The 21920-nt window shown below is 44.0% G+C and overlaps 1 protein-coding gene across 1 annotated transcript in view; it reads right to left on the bottom strand.

Annotated features, from left to right (window-relative positions):
• The window catches only part of LOC144806227 (uncharacterized), a 181778-nt gene that overhangs the window by 142626 nt on the left and 17232 nt on the right, over window positions 1–21920 (bottom strand). Inside the window, exon 2 of the mRNA XM_078672628.1 lies at window positions 10906–10911. Within this exon, the coding sequence (XP_078528754.1) occupies window positions 10906–10911 (6 nt within the window). The remainder of the gene's footprint in view (window positions 1–10905; window positions 10912–21920) is intronic.

The raw sequence follows: 21920 nt of genomic DNA, 5'->3' as shown, positions 1-21920 counted from the left end.
TCTTCTGCATGCAAGAAATCCAACTCCACGGCCTTTCCACAGATCCCTCAGGCCAATCCAATACGAGAAGCAGGCCCTACTGTGCCAAACACACTACTCAGTGCCATTCACTACCAGTGTATGCAGCAAACACACACACCTGCCCTACCCTTTACCGACACAGCACTCTGTACCCAGGGAGTACTCAGATACAGCAAGAGACATGAAGAACCTTGGCAAGCGTCCTCCTAAATGCCAAGCCTAGTAGCAGTAACCTACGCACACAGGCCCATCATTGCAAATCTGCGGCACATTTGAAGAACTACCTCCGTGTGTGGCACAACCAGTTCTGCAGGCCCACGGAGATGGTGTTGAGTTAAATGCCCTAGGTATATGTCATACCTCTAGACAATGAACTAACAACAAACTCAAATTAGCCAATCATGTATACACTAATCACCAGTATGTATATGACAAGCACATCATTTTGGCACTGAATGGCAGTGTAAAAATCGATCAAAGTCCTTAGGCTATTACATAGATCAGCAGAAAACCAGGAGGGACGAAAGCAAAACAAAAGTTGAGGGAAAGCACCCTAGAAAGGGCCACCTCCGACAGAATTTATTAGGATTGGTATGTTTGATACAAAGGTAACACAGATCTGTGCAGTGTGTGCATAAACACATTTATAAAGGAGGACAGTCGGAACCTGTGGCCTCTTAACTATCTCACTTGAGCTGAAATTGGTAACCTGAAAATACATTGATCCCTCCCTTTGGTTCATTTACACCGTTTGGTGATTGGGATTTAATCCCAGATCGAAAGCTGTAAAGTTGGTTCAAGTATTGGTACCACTAAACAGCACATTACATCTATAACACTTGAAGACTCACATTCACGTCACACTTAAATCACATTTTCAGCTCCTAAAATATAATTCAACTTTTGGCAATTTATAAATAATGTTCATTAGAATTTTTTTGCTGGCCATCTTTTAGAACTCTTGTTCCCTCCCGTACATATTTCTTTCTTTCTCATTTTGGCCGATATCTATTAATCACTTTTCTTGACCCTTTGTGAGTTTTATCTCTGTATCCCTCTTATTTCTCTCCTCTGGCCTCTTCTTGATTTTTCTGCTCGTTCATCTGCTGAAGTGACAACTGGAATCAAGCTATCCTGGCTGAAGAGGGGTGAAACCCCAAAACCGGTCCTAGGATGCTTATCACCGGTCCAGGGAGGACCGCGCTTGGCAGTTCGGGCTGGACTGTTCCCATGAGGCACAGGGTCAAGACTGATTTGCATAAGGCCAGGTCTAAACTGGGGTGGCATGGTGAGCAAAAGAATGATGGATTTAACCCAGATCTCTTGACTGGGGGTGAATGTTTTGATTTGTTCTGCATTCCGTCCATCAATTGCGTGTCTTTTGAAGTGACAACTAGAGCAGAATGACTATAAGAGTCCTTTGGAATCCTTCATGTAGGCTTCATATCATAGCACAATCCTCATCAACACACCGTTGATGAGAGAGTGAAGCAACCCCTTGTAGCATTGTCATACAAGTAGCCCTCGGTGCTTGTGACAGTCACATAGTTGAAAGCCGTGCTGAAGTCTCACTGAAAGCTGCCTAATTCTTCCAAACTATGGGGAAGAACTAGAACTTCACATGTGACTTTGCTCAGATGTCTACAGTGTGCCGAGTAGTACCTGACTATTCTGCACAGAGCAGACCCTCTTACAGCAAGTGATCATAAAGATTTCGGTACAGAGAGGCCAAGAAGAATCACTGACAGTCCCGCCAACATCTGCTAAGACAGACACACTTGAAAAAGACACACTGTGGATGAGACTCATACACACGCACACAGCCTGCGAAGACAACTCTACCCTTTTCAGATGCACACACATCCAACCTGCGTAGGTACATTAAAAACACAGGCACGTACGTTCCACTGCTTGAAAGGCCTCCTACCTGGGAGACCCAAGGTCAATGCACACACACACAATCCCTGCAGCATACACACAACCTCTGCAGCAGATAATGCTATAAGCCAACCTATGCCGCTGGAAACTATTGCAATGACTGAGGTTTTACCTCAACTGAGATATGAAAATAGGGGCAAAGGGGCATGGGGCTGCAGGGGAGCCTTGACATTCAACTGCCTGGGGGACATGCTTCTGACACAGGGGTGCAGGTGGGCAAGTCAATAAACTAACAGCGAGAGCCGAGCAAAGAGTGTGCACAGATTTCTCATAGAGCGCTAAGATGCAGTGTACTGTGAAAGCATGATGCATTGTAGTGACACAGATTCCTTATAGTGCAGTAAAGTACAGTGTGCACAGATCTGTCACAGTGCATTAAGATGCAGTGCAGCGTGCACAGATTCCTCATGGTGCAGTGAAATGCAGTGCGCACATATTTCTCACAGTGCATTAAGATGCAGTACAGTGCACAGATCCTCTCTTTAAAACAAATGATGACCACAAACACCCCCAGGGCCGGACGGAAAGGCCCCCCAGAGGTCCCCAGATAGAAAAGCCCGGCTCCTGAAAGAAATTTCCTCCAGCATTATTCAGTCTATTTCTACAAACACAGCAGAAGGTGCTGACAATCTCCTACCTGAGCAGAAACCTGTGCAGACATTTCCAGGCTCTCTCCTCCTCCTATGGCTGGGGTGGGGCAGCTGCAGATTTGGGGTCTAGGAGAGGTGGTGGGGGGGGCTGTGAGCATCTGAAGATGAAGATAACTGCACAGAAAGACAGGGCGCCCTTCTTCCTCTTCTGCAGCAGGCTGGACACAGAGGGAGAGGAACGAAATGATGTCACCATCTGCTGCTTGTGCTGTCTCTGCCACCGCTGACCTGGAACAGGAAACCCTTCTCCCTTTCATACAATGTGCTTAGTTGATTCATCTCAGCAGGCGAGGTGCGCCCTCTGCTGGCCACTTAAAGAACCATCACATGCAGTCTCTAGTGAAAATACACAAACAAGCATTTTCGGACAGGAAATGCCTGGGTTTTTAGATGTCTCAAAAAGTATTTACAGCTTCACTTCACATGAGCATCTTCAAAACACTGATGCAGAGGACTAAAGAGTATTTACAGAAAGTTGTCAACTGGAAGTGACAGTTTATATTTCATTAAATATATGAGAATATGTGTTAGTGGTGCATTTAAACTAGATAGCTTATTAATTTTTCATTTTATTTTTTAACGCTTAATTTATTGGGTTTTTCAGATGGACATCATGGTACATAGAAAAGTTAATAGAGAAAAATACCATGCAATTTTATACACCAGACCAAATACAGTGTGGCATAAGTCATATGTCAAAGCGGAAATTAAAAGAACATATTTTTTCTAATCTTCTTGTGTTTTTGGGTTATTCCTTATCATAGCTGCCAAGGTTTCAGATTGCTATGAGTGACATTTCAATGACAATGAGTGACACCTTCTGGCCAGCATAATTAAGTGAAGAAGAAGAGGAAAGCATATAAATATCAGAAATGACACCCATCTGAGCAACAAGAAATTAAAACGTTAAGTGCTGCAAAGCACCAGAAATGGAAGGGCATTAACCTAGTGCCCTTGTAAAGTCAGAGGCACCACACTACTGTTAACTGCTGCAACCAGTTAAAATATCTAAAACACTCCTAAAACCATTTATAAGCAATAGCTGTTTTTTTTTTACTGAGTTTTATATAGCGTGAACTTGACCCGTTATCGAGTATCAGAGCGCCTTCCATTGCACCAGTTGCATTACATGAGGACACATTCATCATTTTTGTTACGCACTGAGAGATTACGTAATTTGCCCAGAATCATAGGATGTTCAGCGTCATTGCCGAGACTCTAACCCAGTTCCCCAGATTCGAGGTCGACCGCCCTTTCCGTTAGGCCAACTATGGTTTCACCATTAAAGTTCGCCATGCATGCAATGGTGTAAAGCTATTTCTGTGATATCGACTGATGGAGTTAAATCTGTTTGTCTATTTCTGTATTACACATGCAGCACAAATGGTGTAATTCATAAGGATATGTGCGGACTGCTGTGATTTCTGTCTCGAATCAGGAGGCACGCTGGACGTGAGAGGAGCTCTCTGACCTGGTGGATGTCACCAGCTTCAAAGTACTAGTGTTGCAAGGAGACAGCAACAATTCCAGGGGCTGAGCAGATAGGAAATTGAACTAGGGACATGTTGCCACAGCCTCGGATACCTGTTGTGAAGACGGGCCGGTGTTCTACAGGCACAAAAAGACGGGGAGCTCAAAACAACATTACACCCGCAGAAAAGCAATTAGTCATTCCAGCTTTCACCAGCCTTAGTACACCCACTGGGCCCTAGGCTTTTTGCTGGCAATCAATCGAGGCAAAGGAGGAACATCACTGGGCAGGCGGATCTCTCAGTCCAACGCAAGACCCGTGTCCAGTCTTGTAGGATGTGAGAGAGCCCAACACCGATTTCCGCTGCCTCATCCTTCATAATTATAGTCAGCTAACAGTAGTCTAGGTCACAGCCTTGCAGGCTGCTGTATTTCAAAACACACTCACTGACAACTCACAGAAACAAATTAATAATAATTCATTACAGCTGAGATTCCGACTGCCATGTGAGCCAGCGCGCCACACGCCCATGACCTCAGTTTAGTTGCATCAGTATGGCCAGCGTACCACGCATCAGGCATTAGACTAACGCATTTCAGTTTGGTGGTCCGCATCACCTCACTGAAATGCGAAGTCACGCATTATAGCGCCTCCTTAGCTGGTATAATGCACCATAACTGAGGGGCAATGTGTGTTGCGTGCTGTTCCAGGTAGGTTTCAGGGGCGTGCTCAAGATCTGCTCCTTTGTTACAATGTATTAGGACTGGGCACAACACGGGCCGATACGACACGGCATCATTGAGGAGTCACTACCCAATGACTTTGCCACTTAGATACTTAAAATATAATTGTGAAGCCTTGAGACATTTTAATAAGTGGGGGGGGGTGAGTTACAGGGTTGGTCCTGCAGTGCTGGCGGCCCATGCTACCCGCAGCGGTGTGAGGCATTTCAGGAAGGGTTCGCTGACACTTGTCAGTGTGTTGGGCAAATTTAATGGTAGCACAAGTCCTCTTCGCCGCTCGCATCACGGCATTGTGAATGAGGATCGGTTCCCGGACCCAGAGTTGGCCACGCCTGACTTGCCATTTTGGTGAAGCTGGTCAGCATTGCCATATGCTCACCAGCCCAGGGGTATAGATTCTGTGAGTTACCATGTCACACACAGGCAGAGCCCACCAGCACCAGAAATATAGCTGATGCCAGTCTGAGTCAGCAGCCTGCCCCCCTGCCAGAGTGAGAACTGTCACCGCAACACACACAAAGAAAAACTGCCCTCACTCACAAAACTGTGACATGCTTCATCATTGGGCTTACCAACCACTTTTTAGATAAAGGACACGCTGATACTGACCTACGTTGGGTGGTTCTAGACAAACCGTGGATTCCACCACAGCTAACAGACCCCACACAATTCCTGTTCCGTAAGGAACAACAATGGATTTATAAACTTGGTACAGACAGCCTGGGCCTTAATGACGAAATTCCCTGGTCATCCATCTAATCTTTGGAACTGTCACTTCTAGTAGCTATCTTTATAGTGCACAATGAATGTAGTTAGGTATATCCCCATTGGTGCTTAAGAGAAGGAGAAACGAGTGACTCTGGGGTGACAGAATGAGTACAATGTCTGTCTCCTGATTATAACATAACACTAAGGATAGCCTCCCTGTCCTCATGTTACAACGTTTTCTATTAGCTTTCAACATATTGTGACCCTGTTAGGTTCTAACATATTGTTACTCTGGTATAAGTTCCCCTCATGATGTGGATATGGGATCATAATAACGAGTGTTAAGTAATACATATTTCTCAAACTCATTTATGAGTTTGCCTCGTTATAAACCTCTATTACATTAAAATTTATTGTCCACACAGAAGACGATACAAACTAACTAAGATTAAATCTTGGAGGGTCCCGTTTATCCCGCTATTAGAGCTTTGAGATACACTCGGGCGGCACTCTGAGGAACTAAACGCTGGCTCTTAGCGCATGCGCCAGGGCATAAAAAACGGCACTAACGGAGGAGCCCTTGCGCATGCGCAGGGTAACTAGCGTCTTAAACAAGGCAGCCCATTCGTACATGCGCGTACGACTATTCTTCTCATAGACATGCGCAACGAGGAGGCAGGCGGACATTAGTCCACTATAGCTCGCCAGGACCCCGCGTTCACGGCTGCAAACAATTAACCTCACAGTACTTAAACACCGGTTTTCCTACCAGTCGGTACCTCCCGGGACTAGCTCTCGTGGGTGTCGAGGTACCGACGGATAGGTAAGGACACAGGAAATATTCTTTGTCTGAATTAGGGTTGTTTTCTAAACGTTTTATTCCCTTGCTATTTCGTTTTTACCCTGTAAACTAATAAGTCTGTCTATGATAAACTTGTGGTTATGCTGTATACATTTTTGCATCCAGTGATCAATGGTATAGCACTTTGTCAAGATGGGGGCTGGTTATCCCAGGCCTTTGCTTTTAGTGGTGTGTGTACTGATATAGGTGTACTGCTCTAGACACTTATATATGACCACCTATAGGTTGGTGTATTTAGATTAGTGTACTCTTGTAGACACTTATATACATAATTTTTCCTTCCAGAGCAGTCTGCCAGGTAGAGGTGAGGCAGGACTATCCTACACTCGAGGGTAAGTCTTTGATACCAGTTATAAATGGTATGACACTTGTGATGACAAGTGTAGTAAATGTGATCTAAGCATAGTATAAGTTTTATGTGTGTCTTTCTCTTGTTCTACCACGTGTGTTTTATTTATTTATAGATACCTGGGTATGACCTGACAGACAAAGACAAGCAGGAATACCGGTTTTGTATAAATAATCTTTATTATCACTTCAATATGATTTTCACTTAACAGTGCAGCAGCATTATCACAGAGTTAATCTGGTCCTGAAGAAAGCCGCTGATACACGGGTAGTGATCAAGAGGCTGAAACATGTTGACCACCTAGTGACAGTGGTTTTAAATCTATACCACTGTGCTGTTCTCTTTTTAACCCTGTCAGGTAGAACACATCATTAAAGCATGTTCTTGTGATTTTACCTAGATAGTTTTAACGTCACCACTCACATTTCATACAGCGCTGCACACCTCACTACACCTTAGCTCACTTTTGGGATTATCATCCTATTCCTTACCATTCAAAACAAAACATCTCTGAGCTCTTTCTTTAAAATCTCCCTGAAGTAGTAGCTCCCAATGTTGACTAAGCTTTCAGCATTTGGTAAGGAGGACCCAAATGATGAAGCATGTCACCTTCGGGTGAGTGAGGGTTCTTATCCTTAAGGGATGTCTCCCCCTCTCCCTTAATTTCTCATTAATTTTTGATTCACTAGTGGTTTATTTTGAGAGACATACCACTGATGCTTATTGACACATTCTTGCTTACTAACAACCTTGTGTTCCATGATTGTCCATGATTTGATTAAAGTGGGGGTTGTGGAAGAAGTTCCTTACAACATTTGCAACAGTCCTATTCTTCCTATTTTGAAAAAAGACACTGATACTAGGATTTACAGATTCATTCTTGATTTACGGGAAGTTAACAAGATTGTAGTACTGCAATACCCTGTGGTTTATGACATAACGACACTGCTTACCTTAGTTCCTCTGACAGCAACTGCTTTTTCTGTGATAGACCTGAAGAATGCTTTCTCCTGAATTCCTATTCATCCTGATAGCCGATATTTGTTCGGTTTCACTTTGAATAATCGATCGTATAGATTTTGTAGAATTCCTCAAGGGTACTCTGAGAGTCCTAGCATTTACAGTCAAGCATTGAAAAGATAACTTCATTCTTTCACTTTGCCTAAAGGAGTGGCTCTCATACAATATGTCGATGATATCTTGTTGGCAGCCGATACGCCTAAACAGTGTGAAAAATGCACTTTGTTTTTACTTTCTTTTCTTGCTACACATCATCACAAAGTGTCACGGAAGAAATTGCAGTATTGTAGACCGAAGGTTACCTACTTAGGTCACCTTCTGTCTAAGGAGGGACGTGCACTTACACCAGATCGCATTCAAGCAATTTTAGACACACCAGTACCTTCTACTCAGAAAGATGTCCGTGCATTCATTGGTCTTATTTCGTTTTGCATGCAATGGATATTAGGTTTTTCGCACATTGTTAAACCCCTGCTAGCGCTTTTGAATAAAGACACTCCAATGACCCTTCCATGGACAGATGAATGCCAGGATGCTTTTCGTCAGTTATGACAAGCTCTTTGTTCTGCACCAGTATTAGGCACTCCAGATTACACGAAGGCTTTTGCACTCTATGTACACGAGAAAGATGGGTGTGCATTGTCAGTTTTAGTACAGACACATGGTGACAAGCAGCGTCCCTGTGCATATTTTTCAGCGGTTCTTGATCCTGTTGCTAGTGCATTGCCTGGGTGCTTCCATTCAGTTGCAGCAGCAGCTGTGTCCATACGTCAGAGTGAAGGGATAGTTTTGTCACATAAACTGTTGGTGCTAGTATCCCATGCGGTCGATGCCCTTTTGAATCAGACTAAAACGCAACACTTAACTAGTGCTCGTTTGACAGGATATGAATTGACACTGTTAGCCCCTCACATTACCTTGAAGAGGTGAGCGACTCTGAACCCATCTACTTTGTTACCATATCCAGTGACTCAGACTCAGTCACAGGAATCTCACGATTGTATATTCCTTACTGAGGAACAGACAAAGGGTTGCATTGATTTGCAAGATACGCCCCTTTCAGATGTAGATGGGGAACTGTGGGTTGATGAGTCTTATTTGAAGTTACCAGATGGCACGACTTCAGCTGCATATGCAATTACGACACTTCAGACAGTAGTGGAGACAGCTCGTATACCACGGAAGTCGGCTCAAGCAGCTGAGCTAATAGCTTTGACACGAGCGTGTGAACTTAGCACTGACTTGCGTGTGAACATCTATACAGACAGCCGCTATGCTTTTGAAGTGGCCCATGATTTTGGTCTACTTTGGAAGGAAAGAGGCTTTCTTACATCCCACGGGTTGCAGATAATGCACAGAGAATTAGTGCATAATCTTTTGACTGCACTGACATATCCAAAGAAAATAGCTATTGTGAAGTGTAGCACACACAAGAAAGTGACTGATATGACAGGACAAGGCAATGCCTTTGCAGATCGCGTAGCTCGTGAGACTGCAATGCAACGAAGTACTACAACTATGTACATAGTGAAGTCACAAGCTGAGCGTTGGCATGATGCTAGACAAGAAGTGCTAGACATACAGAGATCTGCTTCTGTGGAGGAGCTTGAGCAATGGTCTAAAGAGGGAATGTTGGACGATGAGGGCTGTTGGCAAAACAAAGAGATGGGAAAATGGAAACTGCCTATAGCCTATTTACAGCCTATGGTTCAAATGGCACATGGGCTGGCACATGGGCTGGCACATGTTGGAGCTCTAGCGATAACGAAATTGCTTACGCAAGTTTGGGAGCATCCAGAAATTGCCAGTACAGCTAAGAGAGTAGTACAGTCTTGTTTGATCTGTTGGCAGTACAAACCTGGAAAAGGGAAACGGACTCTTACAGGAGGGTTTGCTCCACCAACTGCACCTATTGATGTTTTGCAAATGGATTATATCCAACTTGAACGCTGTAACAACTTAAAGTATGTTTTAGTGGTGGTATGTGCCTTCAGTAAATGGAAAGAGGCGTACCTTACAAAGGATAATACAGCTCTCACCACAGCGAAGGTGCTTTTAAAGGAGTTTTTCCCTAGATATGGTGTTTGCAAACTTTTGTGGAGTAACAACGGACCTCATTTTATTGGGCAAGTTGTTGAGTATGTCCTGAAAGGATTAGGGATCAAACAGAAATTCCATACAGTTTTCCACCCACAATCAGCAGGATTAGTGGAAAGGTATAACTCTACTTGATATTAGTGAAAATACTGGCTTCCACGTCTTTGAAATGGCCTGATGCACTACCCTTGGCATTGTTGTCCATAAGATCGGTGCCACATTCACGATCTGGGCTAACACCACATGAAGTGGTATTTGGGAGACTGATGAACCTTTTCTGATGTACCATGTGTTCTGATGAATGATTATTTGGCACAGTTAACTGACAGTTTGATCTCTATCCATCAACAGGTTCGAGAAGCTCTTCCTGACAGATCTACAGATAAGGCCCACGAACTTCGGCCCGGTGACCATGTGATGGTCAAGGTCTTCGAGAGGTCGAACAGCTTGGAGCCAAGGTGGGGAGGACCGGAGCAAGCCGACAAGGACAGCGGTTCGAGTGACGAACAGGAAGAACTGGGTCCATAGCACTCACTGCAAACGAGTGTCGCCTACCTTGGTGGAACCTGCTTTGCTGACCGACCATCGAGAGTTTCTGGAAATTGAGAAAGGCCACGCAATCTCACCTGACGAATCGGAGGAGATCTTCCTGGACCACACGATTGCTGGAGTATCCTAGTACCAACTAAGACCAAGGAAAGAGTCTGCTTTGTTGAAAAAGACTGGTTGAGGTACCGTCCTGGGTTGGTGAAATGGAGTGCCGATGTGGCAAGGGGGGGATCAGTCCTTTGTAGTGACACCAGTCTTGACCCTAGGTGAAAAACTCAACAGCTGCCCAGGGCAAAGAGCTCCAACGATTGTTTCAATGACGAACTGATCATGTCTGCAGAGAGATCAACTGTTGCTAAGACTGACATTTGTGCTGTAGGATTTGTTGTTGCTATGGTAGCTATAGCAGTAATAACCTGGTTTGTTGACAAAGTGGCTCCTGCTCAACAGCTTTTGATCGCCACTACTCCAGTACCAGTTGAGCATCATTACTATACACTTCCCTACCATGAGCAGAAGCATCGACAATCCTACCTGAACAACACGTTCATTCAGATGCTGCATCACACTCACAATGCCACAAATACTACCGACTGTTGGGTGTGTGGGATGATACCTGCTCATCAAAAGAAAAAGGAACACCTTTTATTCCTCTTCCTTTCTCACACAATGGTTGTTACCAAGCTTGGTTTACGCTTTTGTTTGCTTCTGAAAGGGCTAATTTCACAAGGATGACAGTTGAACGGATTCATTATCACCTCAATAAAGTGTGTTATCCCGATGAAAATAGTTACCCTCAAGCTAAAGGGACTAAATGACAATATTTCTGCACCATATGTTTTCGCAAATTGCCGTGACTGTCTGCCGGAGTTTGCTGGGGATATATTTGGACTTTTTTCTCACCCCACCTCTCGCGGCCCCCGCTCCGCTGTGCCGCTCGCCTGCAAAGTCAGTGAAAGTGCCTTGTTGGAAGAGGGCACGGGACCGGGAGAAGGCACCCAGGACCAAGAGGCTTGCAGGACTGCGAGGACCAGCCAGCAGCGCGGCGGGTCATTAGCCGCAGCTGGTCCTCTTCCCGCCCCCGTCCTCCACCTGATAAAATCGACCATCCCTGCTGCATACCTGGTGTTGCTGTGACTGTCTGCCGGAGTTTGCTGGGGGTGTATTTGGACTTTTTTCTGTTTCTCACCCCACCTCTCGCGGCCCCCGCTCCGCAGGAGCCGCTCGCCTGCAAAGTCAGTGAAAGTGCCTTGTTGGGAGAGGGCACGGGACCAGGAGAAGGCGCCCAGGACCAAGAGGTTTGCGGGACTGCGAAGACCAGCCAGCAGCGCGGCGGGTCATTAGCCGCAGCTGGTCCTCTTCCCGCCCCCGTCCTCCGTTCTCTTAAGCCCCTCCCTATCCGCGCACGCGGGACGTGCGCCAGGCGAAGCTTGGGCAAAGGGCGGGCCCGTTTCTGCCCGTTCCTGACCGGTCAGGACCGGACCGGGCCCCCCCTCTTGATTCAGGCATTGTAAACCTATTACTAACCTTGTGAACCATGTCTGGGCGTGAACTGAGGAGCAAGTCATCGATTGTTGGAGGTCCAATTGTGGGAGGTATGGAAAAATTCTTAATTAGAAATAACTCCCTAATTGACACTGAAATCTCTGTCTTGGAAGAACGTTTGTCACAGGAGATCACAGTAAATAAAAGATCCTCCCTGGGAGCAATTGCTAATGCCAAAACGCCAGATAGGAATCTGGATACCGCCATTACAGTGCCTTGTATAGCAGAGCAAGACATTACTTACATTACTGGAGTGGAGGAGCACGATTCGCAGGACTTGGACATTCTAGTTAATGAAATCTTGACCGAAATTAATTTAATCCTCGATAATCATGTAATTACACCCTCTGACCCCGGGGTCATCATTAATAGTACCCTGCCTCAAGAGACCAAAGAAGGGGCCATCCCTAAAAGGAAACGGGTTTATAACAAGAAAGATGGGAGTAAAGCTAAAATAGCAAAGCGACAGAGTGATAGCAATTCATCAGCTAGGCCAACGGTGGGGCTAAAAGAATCTGCGAACGGGTTGGTTGATTTAACTATGCCCCCCCCTGTTATCCATTCGTGGACCCAGCCCGGCAACGACTTGTCCATTGAAAGCCTGGGAGTGCTATTTAAATCTATTTTATCCCCCTTAGAAGCTAAAATGGAACAAATTGAACTCAGATTGGCAAATATTGAGAAAGTTACATCTGCTTTATTAGCAAACTCAAGTATGGCCAACAAGCCGGGAGTAGCCTTAATCCCTGTATGCCAGACTGGGGGGACATTATCCTCTGTAGATGATGGAGCGCCCATTCTTAATTGCAGACCGCCTGGCCCATCAGGCTTTAACCCTGTACACCAGGCACCCCCTAAGCAGACCCCTGCCCCCTTGCCCAGTGGTAGTGATAACCAGGGGAATGCTGATGATTATTACCTTGCACCGCCGGCGTTAGTAAAAGAGTGTAGAGGTAAAAGACCCCGACTACCAGACCTCCCAGCTGAAGCTAACTGTTTTATGGTGGTTTTGGCGGGTGCTCCTGCTTTAGAAGAGGGGGAAGGAGAATCTTTTAGCTCGCTAAAAAATAAGGTTGTTAGATGGCTAAGCTGGAATAGACCCTTACCGGCTCACCTACCTAGTGAAATTATTATGGTAAGAAGGTTACCCTGGTTGGGTAAGACAGATAAGACTATAATTGGGGACTGTATAACAGTTAATTTTAGAGATCCCCCGAACTGTCTTCCATATTTGTGCTGGTTTTAATAGGTCATTTGACTCCATCATTCAGACACTGCCATTGTCCTTCTTTTTTCCCCCTAACTGCATGGCCTATGGAAGAGGCAAGGATGATTGGACAAGGGTTGACCGTAGGGGAAGAAACAGAAGATTTGATGGTAGACCAGCCCCAATGCCGACCCGCGTTCCCTTTTGCGATTATAATCGCTTTTGTTGTCTTGATGCAGTAGACTGACTACCTCCTGTTGCCCAGTTGTCACCCATGGGAGGAACCCCAGATTTGAATAAAGAAGTACTGGTGGGAAGTATTGACCTATCAGAGTATGACTCTGTGGAGCATTTGCCAACGGCTGTAGTTCAATCAAGGTCAAGCTGTGATAAACGATCCTATAGTTCAGAGGCCCTATCACAAAAGGCACCCCCTTTCATGCCCACAGGGGAGTTTATAGGAGTGGAGGACGGCCATCATGGTACTGGGTATAAACTAGTGAGCTGGAATATTGCTGGTTGGTGAAAAAAGGAAGAGACTCTTGGTTGGAGGGAGTCTGTTATTAATTACGGCATACTCTGCCTCCAAGAGATGTGGTCTACGGTAGAGATACATTTTGATGGATATGTGTCTTATAATTGTTTGGCGCAGCAATCAACCATGGGCAGGGCTAAAGGTGGGCTGGTGATTTTATTGTCTGTGAACTTTCCGGTTCGAGTTAAATCCCATACCATCATTGGATTCCATTCACAAGTGCTCTGGTTGCAGCAAAGTGGGGGTCGAAATATTCTGCTAATTAACCATTATAATAATGTGTTTGACTCCTCTTGCTCCACAGTAGTTAACGAACTGGAGACTGCAGTTGATAAAATTTGTAGGGCCAATCATGTCCCTTTTGATATCATTTGGGGGGGGATTTTATTATCAGTACGTGCCCCTTTTCCTTTATGAACGTCTGTGGTTTTGATGGGGCTAGAGGGGAGGACCGGGCTCACTTTGTTCACACCCCATATGGAGAGTCTCTCAATATACTTATGCTTAAATTAGATCTGTTAATTCATCAGCCGGCAAATGATAGCGAGGGCAACCCTGTCCCTACTTTGTAGGGAGGAACTCAGCCTCTGTCATTGACTATTTGTTGGTCTCTATAAATATTAGCTCTCTCTGTGCTATTCCGGAAATTGTCGATTTGGCCCTTAGCGACCATAACGGCATTACTATGTTTACGTCAATTTGGGGGAGGAAGGATCAAGCCGCCCGAAGGACTGTTGCCAAAATAATTCCCTGTAGACAGAACGGCATCAGGATTAAATGGTGTGGGGATAATTCAGAAAAGTTGCTGACTAAAATCGTGGCAGCTAGTCTCCAAGAGTTGCAGCGCTGCCTAGATGTTAATACAGGCGCATTATGTATTCTTGCCGACTTTGAGAAATTAAATGACATAATTAAAAGGACTTTAACTATCACCAAGGCCAGTAGTACTAGGGTGACTGTAGGCTGGTTCGACGGGGCCTGTACGAAGTCCTTACGAGAATTAAAGAAAGCCCTCTCAAGCTGTCCTAGGGATAGGGAAGTTGTTAAATCTCTTAGGGCAACCTATAAAAACCATCTGAAATGCAGGAAGCAAGAGTTAAGGGAGGAAGCTTGGGACAATCTCTCGAAAGCGGCAGAGCTTGACAGTAAGCTTTTCTGGAATACTGTAAATAGCCCCTTCCTCCAGAAAGAGGAATTCCCTGTATTATCTGCCCAGGTCAGTGAGGAAAGCTGTGTTCTGTACTTCACTGGTATTTTTAACCCGGGAGGGGAAGATTCCACATGTTCTAGGGCTGTAGTCCTCGGCCCAAATTTACCCTTCAATATTACAACATTAGAGGTAGATAATGCTATCCGGAATAGCAAGGGAGGGAAGGCCCCTGGACCTGATGGGGTACCGGTCGACCTGTATAAAGCGGATTCATTGTTATGGGGCCCTCTTTTGACCCAGGTTTTCAATGCGGCAGTTAAGGAATGCACTCCATCAACATGGGGTGAGTCCATAATTATACCTATTTACAAGAAGGGAGACAGAGGCGAGGCTAAGAACTATCGCCCTATCTCCCTTCTAGACTCATCTCTGAAAATAATGAGCAGGGTGCTCTTGCTGCGACTGGAGGAGTGGGCAGAGGCTAATGGTATCCTTGCGGATTCTCAATTCGGGTTCCGCAAGGGCCTCGGTACCATCGAGCAGTGTATTAACTTAGATATAAATATTGGTAAATACACCCGAGCCAAGCAGGGCTCGTTATTCCTCTGTTTTGCTGACCTTACCAGCGCATTTGATTTGGTGGATCATGCTCTATTGTGGACCACACTATTAGATCTGGGCGCCCCTGCTGCAATTATTTATTTTTTGGCTAGATTGTACAGTAAGTTGTCGGCCCAGATTCGATTTGGCCAAGCGGGAGAATGTACCAATAACATCAAGGTCAAATCAGGTATTAGGCAAGGCTGTGTCCTTGCCCCACTCCTTTTCTCCCTTTTTATCAATGCCATGGATTCGGAGTTGAAATTGGTTAATGCTGATGCACCGATCGTTAAGGGCCAAGCGATCCCCGTACTGCTCTACGCAGACGGCACAGTTCTGCTATCTAGAACTCCGGTCGGTCTGCAGAGATTAATGGACAGTTTTTTTATTTTATCAAGGGGAGGAAACTAAAAATTAATAACTCAAAAACTTTTATCATGGCTTGTGGGAATAAGGTAAGGAAGTTAAGATCATTCCAGTTTGAGGATCAAAAAATTGAAGTGGTGGACAAATTCTGTTATTTAGGCATTACTTTTAGTAGCAGTGGCACATGGGCACAGGGGATACTTAATATTAAGGCCAAGATGGGCAAGGGTGCTTCTGGTGTTTTTAAATGTGCCTCTAAAATAGGAAGTCGTCATATATATGACATGTTGTATGTATACCGACATAGATGTGCCCCAGCGGCACTCTATGGTTCGGGTGTTTGGGGACACTGTCGTCATGGGGATCTGCAAGTGGCAGAAAATGACTTTTTAAAGAGGCTTCTTTGTCTCTCAACCTCAGCCTCTAATGAGCTGGTTCATCAAGAAGTTGGGTTGGAATTTTTGACTGATCTAATAGGATTGAGACCACTATTGGCCTGGAGATCTATCTGGGCCAAGGATGAAACTGGTTTCACTAGGAGAATCATTAACGACTGCCTCCGTTTGGATAAATATAGTCTGATCCCATGGCTTAAATACGTTATAACATCATATAGAGACATGTTTGATATGGATGTTTTTGCGGACCCAGCTAGCGCCATTGATATTTCCAAACAGGAGCTTAAACATGTCTATCTGGGGATTAAAGCAAAATTGCGTGGTGAAGCCAGCTGCCTGTTTGTAACGCATCAATTTTACCATTCTAATAACTTGGCATGTTATGGCTTTTCGAAGTATCTAAAAGTGGTCACTAAGCAATCGCACCAGTATGTCCTTACAAGACTAAGATTAGGCATTGTTCATAATCTGGTGGCTTTCCCCCTGACAAAAAAGCATACGTCAATCCCCTGTCCATGTGACGGGACTTCGAAGCAGAGCACTGTGCACTTTTTGCTTATTTGTCCTTTGTATCTGTATCTCCGTACTGCCTACCTTAAACCACTTTTAAAAAAATACTCTGTGTCTACTAACTGCCATGAGGTTTTTATTTGCCCTTGATGTACCAGATGTGTGTTTTTTTACAGCGACATTTATTTTGAAAATCCGTGTCCGCCAGGAAAAGTATGGACTTTACAACCCAACTGTGAATGTACCGTTTCCCGTAAAATTAGCTGCTATTTGTCCACTTGTTACCTCTCCTTTTTTCGTAACTCTATTGAATTTCTTACTTTTAAAATGTTATAGTTGTTATGTAACATTGATGTATTTCTTGTGTGCTTTTATGATTGTTTTTTAAATGATCGAATAAAGCTTTTGAAATGAAAAAAAAATGAAATGATATATTTCTGCACCATATGTTTTCACAAATACGAGAACTATAAAGAACAATGTACCTTTTGTGATTTCTGTGACCAGAGCTAAAGCAGACTTGTGTATAAGTAGTATTGGGAGAATTCCTGTGGGGAGAAGTGAGTGTACTGTGGTTTTGACTATTGAAGGTGCCAATAACAGCCGTTTCACATCCTCACATAATACCTATTTTGTCTGCGGTAACAAGGGATATTACCAACTACCTGTTGGATGGTCAGGAGTATGTAATGTATCCTTTCTGTTGCCCCCTGTGTTTCTGGCACCTGCATTGTATCATCGAGACTTCAAGCTGTACAATGATATTTACAAGAACAGAAATAAGAGAACAATAAGTATTGATGAGGTTGACCAAACTGACACCGTTTTGCAACAATATGTTGATTTCAATTTGGGCTTGTTTTTCTTTGTGGGTGCTGCATTAAACAGTAGAAAGATAAGACGATTGACTTGTGTTGTAGAAGCTGTTACCAATCAGACAGCTATGGCACTTGGGAACATTACAGAAGAGCTGCAAGTTGCGAGAATTGTGGCACTCCAAAATCGTATGGTTCTTGACGTGATTATAGCTGATCGAGGTGGTGCATGTCGCATCATCAGCAGCAGCTGTTGTGTCAACATCCTGGATCACTCACCTTCAGTGCTTAATGCAATCTCTAAACTGCATAAGATTGCTGCAGAGATTCACCCAGAGACTGGCACCTGGACTTTTTCAAGTTGGATGTGGACAATCTTTGTAACTTGGGGCTGGAAGCTACTGACTATGCTATGTATAATACTGGTGATATTATTTACATGCTGAGTATGTATACAGTGTGGTCCTATGCTTTGCCCCATTTGCATCACCGCTTGTACACCTGCTAGGAGAAATGTTGCAGAAATAAAAGCCCAACAAATGCTGAATAAAGAGGTCACTGAAATGATGAACATCAATGTACAGGATGCATATTTAGATTACCCTAGATGAACGAATGTCTTCAGCTAATGCTAAAAGGGTTGTCTGTTGTAAATTGACAGCTATCGGGGTTTGCATTTAGCCGAAGCCATCTTGTATTCTGGCAGCCATCTTGTCTACCATGTGCTACCACGTGCGCACCATGTGCTCTGTCCTACCTTACTGTTGTTTGCTCTTGTATTCTGCCTAGGAACAAATTATATTTAGTTTCTTCCACTTTGCACATGCTCAGTTGAGCTTGCAGCTGTCCATGCGGCTGCCTCTAGTCTGTAACTGTCAGGATGTGTTTACTAGAATTATCAACTGTTAGCTCCTCCCACTTGTTGACTATGCATTTTCTGTATGACCTTATATGTACCTAAAACCTTCTTCTTGTACTTGTACCGCCTTCCTTTGAGCCCCTGTGTGGGTATAAAAGGACAATGCTCCTTCGTTTCAGTGTGCTACTTCATACACTATCGAAGGGTGTTGTATGAATGTAGTTCCACCTCATGAGGTTAATACATTTTGTATTTTATATTCCAGTTTCCGTGCCAACTTCTATCCTATTGGTCTGAGGAGTTGTGCAGAGAAGGGCGAACCCCTAGCACTGGTAGGCCTTGTTGAGGCCCACCACCACAGAGGAGTGAAGGAATCTTAATCTTCTCCTGTCACCACCATCCTTCACGTTTTAAAAACTAGCCAGATGACCCAGGAATAAAGTTTTGTGTGGGTACACATCCAAGCTAGTTTTAACTCTCAGTAGCTGCACTTTTCTCCAGTGATCACATATTTAATTTTTTTTTTCTTCTTTAGAGTTTTACATAGTGCGAACTAGACCAGAGGAATCGGGCATCAGAGCACTTTACATAAGCACCAGTTTCGTTACAGATGAACACATTCATTTTTTGCTTTTTTTTCTGTTAGGCATGGGGAGATTAAGTGATTTGCCCAGAATCACAGGATGTGGAGCGTCAGTTGCCGAGACTTGAAGCCGGTTCCCCAGGTCCAAGGTCGACCGCTCTACCCTTAAGTCTACATCCTCCCCTCCTCTTTGCTCCACCCCAGGCGTTGGTCTGCACAGTGTGTTAGTAAGCAAGTCCAATAATGAAGTACGTCACAATTTTGTGAGTGAGGGCAGTTTTTTCTCACTGAGCACGTGCCACCTTTAATATCCCCTTTCCCACTCCTTTGTGTGTGTTGCAGTCATAAATTGGGGAGGTCAGAGTGAGATGTCACCTCTCCCTCCTTCAGGTTGTGTTAAAGTGAGTACTGTCACCACCAGTGTATGTACAGTGGCTCATGACCATGAATCATGCAGGGGTGGTGTTGGGAGCACCACAGGCCCGGGAGTCCACGGCGAGTTGTTGCAGGCTAGCCATGCAGGGGGTGTGCCTGTTGCAGCAGCAACAATGTTCCGTTGTAGAAGTTAGTAACTGAGATAGAGCCAGCATTCATCCATCTTCATGTAAACTTGTGCCAAATCTGTTATTTGCTTTTAAAAGACTATCCATACATAGCTACCAAGGTTTCAGATTGCAATGTATGAAATTTTCATATTTTCAGTGAAATTATGAGTGACATTTCAATGACTATGAGTGACACTATCTCCGCAACCACTGACCAGAGTCACACGACGTCACCAGCGCGGCCAAAAATATTTCTGAAGAAGATAGATAAAAAACTAGCATTTGCACGTGGCATTTCTTGAGATCAGTTGTGAGTAGCCCCTTAGCTTTTCCCATCTCTCCTCAGTGAATTGTTTACTCTATGTTTCCTCCCATGTTCTACATTTCAATCACCTGGTATAATTCGGTCACAGCCTTACATCCAGTGACAAACCTACAGGTGGGCTTTAAGTGGGGTATTTGTGACACATAAAATAAAGGCATTTTTTGCATAAAAATCATGAGTATCCCACCAGAATCAGGTCAGACGATATGTATGTTTCTGTTCATTGCTCAGCGCATTCTGCCATGTTGTCTGTTAATTTCGACCTTCTCTGAAGCATGCTATAGTACTTGTGTGTACTTCCACTGTTTGGGTTGTAGGATCTACTTTTCGCTGCTCCCTTGATGCCTGCTTACAAACACTTTTAGCCTCACAGGCATACTCTATGTGAATGTATTTAGTTACCGGAGGCTTTTTTCTCTCTTTTTAATACTTCATTCAATATTTTTTTATGATATTCACGTATATATTTTAAACTTGCCTTCTAACTATGCCCTTAGCAGATGCACATCCAGACCGCGTACTTTAAATACTTTGCTCAACATTCTTTGTTTATTTCTTCATTTCAATTGCACTTACACTTTAAACTCTCCCTGTGACTGTATGTCATTGACAGATGCACATCCTGGACACATACATTTCTTTCAACCATTTAAAACCAATTTCCATATTATATATTTTTACCACCTTGAATAGCAACAGATTTTTATTTTTAAATATCTTTATTTACACAGCTAACTAGACTTATAATGCTACATCTTACCCAAACACCCGTACTACCAACCTGCCGTAAGAAAATAAAGAGCTATGAGGCATCCAGTGCTTGCCACGTTAGAGCGCTTTTTCCTAACTGTACTATTTGGTTTAATTTTTCGTGAAATCGGTTTGTGTTTCCACACATTCGAGACAACAGTGTTGCGTAACAAAGGTGGGTTTCATAAACTGATATGTGGTTTCTTTGGCTGCTATACGCAAACTTACAGTTATTTGACAAACTAAATATATTTTCAAAAGCTCACAAAGTATTGCAATCTGTGCTCTCACAATCTTTTTATTTCCTTATCTTAACTGACCTTACTGCTGCAAAGAACCTGAAATATATGTAAAGGCACTCGTGAGAGGCCCTTGCCGTGAGCGTGCCTGAGCCACCTTTATGAAACTGAACAGAACTCAACTTGTTGTGCAGACAGTCAGTGACTGCAGAGCTATGAGCAGTGTCACTTTCACAATTGCTTTAGGGCCTCCGAGCTGTGAAGTTACTTTGTGCAGCTGGCTGCATACAGGGAAATGCAGAGCAGCCTCTCAGCTAAACTAACAGTTACAGGCTTAATGAAGACATGCGCTTGGTGTCGTGTGCTGCAGGAGTCAGTACGGGCTACAAAGCAGGTTGAAGGTGTGATCCTTCCTCCTGCCCCAGCAGACAACAGGTCTCCTGGGACTTATAGTCCCTATAGCAGGCAGTTCAGTTCAATAAAAACTTTATTCGGCCACAATTTGGCCATAAAAGTACATTTCACCATAAAGGACACAAACAGATAAAATGTATAACTGCGGTACGAATGTGGTTAAGAGCACAAATAAAATTCATCCATATAATAAAAACATTTCCAAACAGAGCAAAGTCATTGCTATTGTCAACCCATGTTTTTTTCTTTTATGTATAGCCCCTGATAAAAAACGTGCGACCCCTTTACAAATAAGTGGGGAGTAGAACACTTGCAGGTAAATCAGTGCTGGTCTTACTTGTGCAAAATAGCAATTTCTTAAAAGTGGTAGAATATATTTTGTTCGCAGCTCAGTATAAAAGCAACAGAAGAACATAAAGTGCAACAGATCTTGGTCAGAAAGTGACACATGCACATGGCTGTAAGGTTCCTTGCTTTGAGAAACCTTTAGGTACAGTAAGGAACCAATGGATAACATTATATCTAAATCTAGATAAAAGAAAACAATGAGGCAAATTATTAACAAAAGACCAAAAAAGTTCATCTAAAATCCCAGGACTTATAATCATAATATGTCTGCATGTAGGTTTCTTAAGTTCATTTGCTTCCCAATCCAGATTTCTCCTAGTTAA

Source organism: Lissotriton helveticus (assembly GCF_964261635.1).
Source record: "Lissotriton helveticus chromosome 1_1 unlocalized genomic scaffold, aLisHel1.1 SUPER_1_unloc_54, whole genome shotgun sequence".
Taxonomy (NCBI): domain Eukaryota; kingdom Metazoa; phylum Chordata; class Amphibia; order Caudata; family Salamandridae; genus Lissotriton; species Lissotriton helveticus.
This window is presented reverse-complemented; position numbering and strand designations above follow the sequence as displayed.